Source organism: Bison bison, unplaced genomic scaffold (genome assembly GCF_000754665.1).
Source record: "Bison bison bison isolate TAMUID 2011002044 unplaced genomic scaffold, Bison_UMD1.0 scf7180017864525, whole genome shotgun sequence".
In the NCBI taxonomy this organism is placed as follows: domain Eukaryota; kingdom Metazoa; phylum Chordata; class Mammalia; order Artiodactyla; family Bovidae; genus Bison; species Bison bison.
Genome location: NW_011495076.1, coordinates 11453456 through 11463773, shown reverse-complemented (window position 1 = coordinate 11463773; position 10318 = coordinate 11453456). Strand labels below are relative to the sequence as shown.

The window sequence follows — 10318 nt, the reverse complement described above, 5'->3', positions numbered from 1 at the left end:
ATGCCATCCAGCCATCTCATCCTCTGTTGTCCCCTTCTCCTCCTGCCTCCAATCCCTCCCAGCATCAGATTCTTTCCCAATGAGTCAACTCTTTGCATGAGGTGGCCAGAGTACTGGAGTTTCAGCTTTAGCATTATTCCTTCCAAAGAAATCCCAGGGCTGATCTCCTTCAGAATGGACTGGTTGGATCTCCTTGCAGTCCAAGGGACTCTCAAGAGTCTTCTCCAACACCACGGTTCCAAAGCATCAATTCTTCGGTGCTCAGCCTTCTTCATAGACCAACTCTCACATCCATACATGACCACAGGAAAAACCATAGCCTTGACTAGACGGACCTTTGTTGGCAAAGTAATGTCTCTGCTTTTGAATATGCAATCTAGGTTGGTCATAGCTTTCCTTCCAAGGAGTAAGTGTCTCTTAATTTCATGGCTGCAGTCACCATCTGCAATGATAATGGAGCCCAGAAAAATAAAATCTGACACTGTTTCCACTGTTTCCCCATCTATTTCCCATGAAGTGATGGGACCAGATGCCGTGATCTTCGTTTTCTGAATGTTGAGTTTTAAGCCAACTTTTTCACTCTTCTCTTTCACTTTCATCAAGAGGCTCTTTAGTTCTTCTTCACTTTCTGCCATAAGGGTGGTGTCATCTGCATATCTGAGGTTATTGATATTTCTCCCGGCAATCTTGATTCCGGCTTGTGCTTCTTCCAGCCCAACGTTTCTCATGATGTACTCTGCATAGAAGTTAAATAAGCAGGGTGACAACATACAGCCTTGATTTACTCCTTTTCCTATTTGGAATCATTCTGTTGTTCCATGTCCAGTTCTAATGTTGCTTCCTGACCTGCATAAATGTTTTTCAAGTGGCAGGTCAGGTGGTCTGGTATTCCCATCTCTTTCAGAATTTTCCAGTTTATTGTGATAGGCATGTGTATATAGGAAAAAACCGTATATATAGGGTTTGGTACTCTCTGGGGTTTCAGGCATCCACTGGGGGTCTTGGAACATATTCTCCACTGATAAGGGTAGAGAATGGTAGTGGTAGTTGTCTGTATTCCTATTATTGCAGTGCTACAAAGTGTGCAGTCTGCAAACTTTTGGTTACCAGTTTGTGATGGAACATACAAAGAAACTGAAAGAAATTAGAATTGTTAAGCACTTTGACAGTATGTCTGGTATATTTCTTAAATTGGCCTCATTTTTATCTTTTTTTTTCTTTTAGTAACTCATTTTTATTGTGTTTTAAAAAGTATTGGCCTGGGACAGATTCGGAGTTTTGAAAAAATGGTTCCTCAACACAGATATTTTGAGCAACACTGTATTATAGCACTGATGTCATTCTATCCAGCACTGTAGTTAATTCACATCTTGCCCACTAGCTAGCCTGCCTACCTTCCTTCTTTGATCCACTACAGATGACATCATGGAAGTTTGGGGGATACAAGCTCAACAGATGATACTGATAGAAAAGGAATTTAGATTCTGTAGTTTTACATCTAAATTGAAATTTTAATATCCTCTATGAAAAACAAATGGTGACTTTGTTTTGTTTAACCCTCAATTATTTGTATTGTATGCCAGTATCCCATAATGGAAATATATTCTTTACCTTCACTTTGTGACTCATTCTATCAAGACTTCCATGATATTACACTCATAAAAAGAAAAATACACCTAATATTTGCATTGTCATTTTGCAATGAAACATGATATCACTTTATCTTTAAACAAAACAGGGGTAATAAGTTCATGGTGGCAACAGACATTAACGGACTCAGCACCAAGGCATCTGTGCTAGGCTTTCAGCCTCTTTTTTTGCTAGGCTCACTGTTTTAGATACGAAGCTATGTAACCAACAGATGCCCTGAAACCCCTTCTTAAAATTTGTATGGTGGTCAGAATGTCACTGTAATAAAGACAGACTGAAGCATAGGTGATTTGAGGATGATCCGGCCTCATCCAGAGTTTAATTATATTAACATAGTGGTAGCCTGGCTGTTGCTTGGCAGATGTGCTCTTGGCAGTCCTCAAACTGCCTGGCTTCTCCTACAGTCCCTCCCTCAAGCCATACTCAAACCCAAGCAGTCCAACATTGTTGACTAGCCAAGGATAAGAGAAACTGGCAATCCTAAACAATGCTTTTCTCCTTTGTTGAATATGACCAAAATAAAAGCAGTGATACCTACAATCAACCAATTTTTATAGCTAAATACTACAGAAACATGAAATACTTCCATAGCAGTCCCCAGATTATACCTAGTGAGTTTCTTTAGGTAGGTTCTTTCTTCTATCACCTTCTGTTCTTTCTTATAGTTTTTGTAACTGGCAATGAACAGTGATTATAATGGTTGAGAAGAAAAAAGAAAGAAAAATAGTTAAAAAGTCATTTTAGAATCACAGCTTGAACTTGCATTAGAAAATTATAGTCATGCATATTAATTCTTCTAATTTCCTATTATTTAAGTAGGGAGTTAGGTAGATCAGGTACTTGGAAAAAAAATAAGTGAAACTATTTTAAATACAACCACAGCTTTTTTATAGGAGAATCAAAGACTGGAGCTGGATAGCTGAAAAACATAACCTCTAAATTTAATCCTCTAATAACAGTGCTTAAGGCACATTTTAATCCATGGATTTTACTCAAAGATCAAATACAAATTTATCAATTTTCAAATTAATTTTTCCTTAAAATCTTGAAAATTTGAGGTTCTAAAATTCATTTTCAATTTGGTTAGTCTTTTCTCTATTTTCTTATCATTAAAAAAGTTATTTCATAATTCATATAATAATCTCTAAACATCACTACTTTGTAAAAAGCAAAATAATTTCCTGTATGTATTATATATCAATGATCTAATAAATGGATTTTTAAAAGTCCTTCTTTCAGGTACCATGACAGTAGTTACCAAACAAAAATTAGTAATGATTGTAAACAGGAAATGCAATACAGGAATGACCCTTGAAGCGCATTTGTAATCAGGAAAAAGACAGTTTGTGTATCTATAGGTGTAACACTGTAAATATTTTAGCTTTATCTGATTATAAGCTTCTTCACATTCTAATACATATAAGCTGCTTTCTCATTTTTCATTTGACATTACTTAAGACAAATAATCACTCCTAAGTACAAAGCTTGCAAAGCCAGGAACAAATGCCAAGAATCACCACTAAAATAGGACATTGTGTTACAAATCTAGTGTACTCTTGACCTGTAAAGAGTTCACTAAGGGATATAATCCCATTTGTACTTACTTTCTATCATTTATTTTGTCATTTTTTTTTTCTCTATCCTTTCTCTCAATAGTGTAAGTTCTGTAATACAAGGTATCTTGTCTTTTTGTTCATACTATACCCCCAGGGTTTAGAAAAATGTTTTGCACATAAACTACTCACATAGTTTTTAAATGAATCATCTTATTTTAGGAGAGATAACTTTTAAAGACAATAAAAGCTCCATTATTTTTCATTTTCCTGTAATTAAGTACCATCGAGAGTGATATACATCATGACTAGGCTTATTTGCCTCATGCTAATAAAGCAATTTATATGCCTTTGAAGCTGTAAACTAAAGAGTTAAATGAATTAAACTTAATGTTTTCAAATACCCCACAAATATTTAAAAGGCAAACTAATTAAGTAAAAACAAGCTGAAAAAACAGCTAAGATCTATGAAAAAAATTTTCATTTTCTCATGGACTCCATAAGAATATATAACATTTATATACAGGCCATTTCACTGAAAATCATATATATTTACATATTCTTGGCTTGTATGATTTCTAAGCACTGTGGAATATTATTATATTTGGTAAACTACTGATATTTTCCAAAGTCAAAAAGAGTAACTGGGTTTGAAGAAATCTTAGAAATCACTTGGCTCCCCTATTGATTTTTATAGATAAGGAAATTGATATCCAGAGTGGCCAAGATCACAAAGACTACAGTGGACCCAGATCTGCTAATTCTCAGCCCAGAGCGAATTTAAAACATCATACTGATAAACAGACATGAGAAAGCTAATATACCACAGAAGATCTTTCTGTATACTACTGCGCTTTACCTATACTGGGTACTTATTGATCTTTTCTAATTTCTGAACACACTGTAGTGATTTGGTGTGTAAAAAACATATTCAAATTAGCATGGGGCAAACTATATCCCTACTTCTGGCTTTCAGAAAAAGAACATAGGAAGTAATACTCTTTTACCAATTTATCATTTTCTTTCTACTAAATAGACCCCTCAGACTAATTCTGTGGTCCATGATGTTAATTCCAGGCTCACAAGACTGGTACCCTCCTGGAGTTCAGTGAGTGCCTGGTTAAATAGTTCATTTTGGTGTTTCCTACTGCTTCTCAATAGATCTTATTGTATGAACAATTCTCCTAACATTGAACTTTTTGTTTTTAACTGCTCTATTCTAAGCTGCATGATCTGCCATTCCAGTGGCACTTAGAGTACTCTGTGGCTAGGAGAAAAAGAGGTTTAGCCTACCATGTTATGTGTAAGACTTACTATCAACTCTGGGGTTCAGCAGGTAGAACAGATTGTTCTCCAGGCCAACCATGAGTACCTGTATACAATTCCAGATGTCACTAGTTGAAAGACAAAGAGCCAAAAGCAGGGTTGCTATTGTTCAGAACCATATTAAGTAGCTAGAAGGCAGCACTATAACTGCTCCCAACAAAACCTGGGAATTCTAGAAGATATGGTCCAGAACGTTATTGGAACTTATGGAATTTCTTTGACTGTAAAATATCCCAGAAGTTACTTTCCATGATATTTGTACTTATTTAGACTTTGTTTCCATGCAAAAAATGTCAAAGGCAACTTACACTAAAGGCATACATATGACCATGGGTAAAGTATAAACTAACTATAGGAAACCAGTAGAGTGGTAATTTTATTGGAACAGAAACCATTTCTCCAATATAATTCCTTTAAACAAATAAAAATGCTTAAATGCATCTTAGGTTTTTTTCTATTAGGGTACTTCATTCAACATATATGCAGTGATCAGAGCAAAAGTATCAGAGGACTCAGGCTAGGTGACATAATGGAAGTCACGTGGATTATGAAGACCATGGTGCAAGATCACAGTTACGTTCTGCCAGTTTCAGATCAACCTATCTAAGCCTGAGTTTTCTTATCCTTAAAATGAAGCTAGTCTGCTTCATAAATTGCTTTGAACAGAAAACAAAATAACTATACAAGTATAAATAGGATATGAATTTCCCTCAAGAAGCTTGCAATCTAGTTAAGAGAAAGACTATAATCTAGAGGGAGAAAGTAATGAGTTTGCTAAGAGTTATGATAAGATGCTTTGGGAATATAGAAGAAAGAGATTTTCCATCTAGCTGGTAACAAGAAGAAGTACACATTGGATGTATATGTTTGCTATGGTTAGGAAATAAAAATTATTTTGTTTCAAAAAAAAAAAAAAGGAGGGTGAGGTGTGTGTTGGGGGAAAAAGGGGGCATGTAGGGTGAGGAGTGTGTCTTGGATTAGTAATATTTAGTATTATTGAAGGTGAGCTAGCAAAGTCAAGGAGAAAGGTGATGGTACACAGCTTGACAGCCAGTGGAGACATAAACCCCTAATTCAACTTCACAGGACAGGACTAAGGAACAAAATCAACAGAAAACCTACTACAGTTCTATTCAAACCAATATTCAAAGCAAGTTAGAAAAAGTGACTTTTCATATCTAATTAATGTAATGACTCACACTATGGCTTAAAAGAGATAAAAGCCCTGCTAAGGAACACTTTATTCTATACTTGTTCTGAGAGAGTAACTGCCTCTAAGGTAAAGCCCTGGAAGCCCTCCCATTACCCCAAGTCTTGCCAATGATTCTCAGGCAAGAATGGCTTCAAGCAGAGAATTCAAGTGTAGATTTGAACCTCCAGGTCACCATTTACTTGTCTTTTCCACTTCAGTCAGGGACCACCCTAAGAGAAAAGGTTCATTCTAATTTCTAATGGAAATAATCTTTGTGGTTCAGTTATCTTTCCAACTGCAATCACATGGTTTCACTTTGATTTTTCAGCAATGACAGAAGCTTTCAGAACATGTTTGGATGCTGAGAAACAAGATGTTTTAGTGACTTTGTAATCTTTAAAATCTCATCTTTTTAAAATTAAAGAAACAAAGAAAAGGGTCCTACAGAAAAAATACACAAGACATCAGGAAGGATCAAAAGATGGAGGTTAGAAAGGAGGCAAACAATGAATAAAGTGTAATATTAAAAGCTCTTTTGCAATTCCAGGCAGCCTAAGGGAAATTACTATAGTTCTCTTTCTCTCTGGTATGTTTTTAAAGAGAAAAAAGTGATTCTCAGGGGAGCTGCTGCTAAGTTCCTTTAGTCGTGTCCAACTGTGCGATCCCATAGATGGCAGCCCACCAGGCTCCCCCATCCCTGGGATTCTCCAGGCAAGAACACTGGAGTGGGTTGCCATTTCCTTCTCCTCTCAGGGGAGAGTAACACAGAAAGGAAAGAGGAAAACATCTGGCTGTGGGCCATGATTTAGCATTCACCATAAAATGAGACTCTGTTTCTGTTTCTCAAAGGTCATTGTTTTTTCCAAGCAGACACAGGCTCTACTTACATGAAGTCAATTATAATAAAGAGACACAAGACATAAGGAAGAGATCTAGACAAGTAACTCTAAAGAAAGGGCAAAGATGTAAAAATCAAATTCTACTCTAAAATATTATTAAAACAAAACTCTGTATAACCAAACTAGCTCTCACTTCCTAGCAACAGCTCACTTATCTCAAACAAAATACAATATAGTAAAATCTAGTTATAAAAATTCCTTGCCTTTCTGATGGTGTATTTTAACCGGTAATTAATCCAAATTTATGCCAATGATAGACACCCAAGTTCTCCTTTTAAAAACAAAGAATCTTATAATAACATCATCCACCTAGGTGGATGTGAAATGAAGACAACCCTCTAATTCTTTTTACATGAAATGTTAATGGGAAAGTAACATTTGTCATCTGCCTGGAGAAAATTTCTTATGAAAACAACAGTAAAAAGGTTTTAAAGGAAAAAAATGCAATGCATCTTAAAACAGAAGTTGAATTTAGTTTTACTTAAATGGCTGTGCCTTTATTTCAACTTTCAGCTATGATTTTTAAAAGGTATATTCAAACCATCAGTTTTCTTGCATATCCAAGTCAAAAAGAAGGGAGACCTGAAAAGTATCCTAGATACCAAAACAGGGTAAGAAGACTCATAAGATCAAAGATGATACTGTAATGTTTCCTTCTCATGTGTTAGAAAACAATTTCTAAAGGGAATGCAAGTTTCTTTTTGAAATTATGAAATGTATTCCTGGGACCTCTAAATTATTTGTACTGGGAAACACTCTGTCAAATACACAGAACATTAATCTGTCAAGGATCCTACCTAGACACAGAGAGGGTATGTTGGCAATCAGATTGGACATCTTTGGGATCTTTTACTTTCCAATTTACTAGTTGAGGACTTTGCCCTGAGAATCACCAGTGATGACAAGGTAGTGAAACAGGATTTGTTACTGTCATGGTATTGTCTGTAAAAGTTTTAAATTTATGGAATCCTTTTTCTTCGGGTGGGGGGAGGAGGGGAGGAGGATTAGAGAGAAGGATAAGATTCTCGGTTGAAAAGATAACCTTTTAAAGTAAAGGGAAGATGCAGGAGAAAAATTACACCATATATCAAGATGATTATTTACGATAATCCACATTCTGAAACTAAGGAAACTGTGTATAAATAATGTCTGGATTTTTCCCTTGCTAGCACATATAATTCTTAACTCTGGACTTTCTCCCTCAGAATTACTTCTTGTCCCAAATAATTTCAAAATCACTTTTGAATGTTACTTGTGTGTGTGTGTGTTTTTTCCTCCTTTTAAATAGAGGATGTTTTGTTTTGTTTTTTTCCTGGAGCAGTTTTAGGTTCACAGCAAAATTTAGCAGAAGATACAGCATTCCCATATATCTCCTATCCCCTTTCAGACCCCCCCCCCATCCCTTTATCAATATCCCACATCAAAGTGGTACATTTGCTACAATTGATGAATTTACACTGGCACATCATCATCCCCCAAAGTCCATAGTTTATTTTAGGGTGCACTCTTTGTGTTTATTCTGTGGGTTTTGACAAATATATGACAGGTATTCACAATTACAGTAACACAGAATGGTTTCACCCACTCATCCCTCCTTTCCAAAGAATCTGGGCATTTAAAAAGTCTTTTTTGAAGCACTGTGTTTAATCATAGACAAGATTCCCCCACAAAAAATTTTAGACAAGTACTAAATTACCCACTGTTTCCCACAAGAAAAACAAAATAAGCAAAGCGTTCATCAACAGAAGGCTAATTAAGGGGCAAACAAAATGCTTTCCTAGTAGCAAGCAAGATTAACAAAAAATCAATTTGCTTTTAGTGTCATCTAAAAGCAAAGAAAAGAATAAGAAACCAAACTATAAGACAACAGAATTCAATCACTGTACTCTCAGAATTTACGTTTTCCTGTTCTTGAATTCCCTTTTGGATGCTGAGTCTAGTCACAAAGGGCAAACATTTTTTTTTCCCCCACTGCAGGCTTTTTATTTTTCAACAGCCTCCTAACCTAACCTAATATTTTGCACTTGTATATATTTTCAAAAATCCAACTGTGGGCATGAAACAGAACTCATGCTTAGGTCAGAAACCTTGTCTTTAGAAGATGAAGTAATGGCAATGCTGATAACCCACAATGAGCAAGAGAAGAAAATTAGGTTCTCTATTTTTCCCCCCTTTACTCTCAGCAGAACTTCCTTCCTTATTTGATAAGGAGCAACATTTCCTTCTCCAAGGAGCAACTAGCTTAATCAATTCCCTGGAATGAGACGACCTTTCACACAGAACGTTACACTGGAATGTGACATCAGCATTCCCTCTGAGTCACAGTCTGGTCCCCACCCTTTTCTCCCAGGAAACGTGAGTCTCCTAAACTCACGGAGCGGCTCAGGTAGGGCCATGGGTCCTGAAGCCCGGAGGGCAGCCAGTCAGGAAACGTCTCCTGGAGCTAAACCACCGCTGACAATCGTCCTTTGGGACTAGTTGCCAAAGAAGGAGAACATTTTCTTTGGAAGACGAATGCAGTGCTTTGGAAGTCAAGTAATGAATGACCAAAGAGAGACCAAAAAAAAAAAAAAAAACCAACCCAAAACTTCACCTTTCACGCCATCACCAGCCGCTGCTGCGAAGGAAGGACGTTAAATCAACGCTCACTCTAGACAGCCTCTTGACTGCCAAGCTGGGAAGGGAGGAGGTCTGAGCTGTCAAAAGTCTCATCAGTGACCCCAAACCACAAAGGCTTAATAAAGTTCAGCTTCCTGAGACAGGAAGAAGTAGTGTCATGGTTTCGCCCGAACTCGCCCTAAGCTCATCCTTTTCTTCTAGGGAGGCACAGGCCCAGCCAAAACATCTTAAGAAAAAGTTTCAAACACCTCCAACCGTTGGACTTGATTAGACAGGGAGAAATGTCCCGCGCCCGCCCTCGCGCGCGACTCTCAGTCGCTCCTGGGTTTCAGGAGTTAGTAGGGCCAGCGGACACCCCTCTACCCGAAGGACCGGGTACTGGGGCCCCGGGCGCCGGAGATCCCGACACCGCTCGAGCCTGACGGCCCTTGCGCCCCACCAGCCACTGGTAGCCAGGGGGCGGCGCCCCGCGCAGGTGAAGCGGCTGCTGCCAGCCACCCTACCTTCTTCACTTTGGCCTCCAAATCCATGTCTATGTGTCAGAGGGGGTTTCTCCTCCTGGCGGGGATATCACGCCCAGGATCGCCTGGCGTCTGGCACCGCTGCGGGTACTGGAGGAGATGTGCCGGGACACCGGCACCACCGCCGCAGCCACTTGCCCGGCACGGTCAAACTTCCGCCGCCCAGTCGGCTGCAGCCGGCCTGCGGCGGGGACCGGGAACAAAGAGGGCCAAGCAGCCAATGACAGCCGGGCCCCTCCGGGCAGCCGCCAATCACTGAGCGCCGCACGCACCTTCGCTGCCGAGCGCGGCGCCAGCAAGGTGAGGGGCGGGGCCGCGTTCGGGGCGGTACCCTGCGGAGCTCAATTGGGTAGCCGGGAGTTGGTCTCTGAGGCTCCGCTGGGCGTCCTCACTACCTCCTCCCAAAGAATTGGAGCCCAGGCTGCCTCCAGCTGAAATGAGGAAGAGCCTTTTCCATTCAGTCAGCTTGTACCTGTTTTGCTTGGGACTTTAAATATGAATTCAGAGCAAAGAAAAAGACAAGTTGTGGGGATTGTTAGGGATCTTCGTGATGGGCAT

General features: G+C 38.8%; 1 protein-coding gene across 3 annotated transcripts in view; it reads right to left on the bottom strand.

Annotated features, from left to right (window-relative positions):
* The window catches only part of TES (testis derived transcript (3 LIM domains)), a 57408-nt gene extending 47384 nt beyond the window's left edge, over window positions 1-10024 (bottom strand). The window contains exon 1 of one of the 3 annotated variants that reach the window (XM_010831204.1): window positions 9743-10024. In XM_010831204.1, coding sequence (XP_010829506.1) covers window positions 9743-9769 — 27 coding nt within the window. In that variant the 5' untranslated portion in view covers window positions 9770-10024. Of the gene's footprint in view, window positions 1-8994; window positions 9170-9213; window positions 9679-9742 lie in introns of those variants that run through there. The other 2 variants (XM_010831205.1, XM_010831206.1) reach the window with 2 other exon arrangements.
* Window positions 10025-10318: the final 294 nt, after the last annotated feature.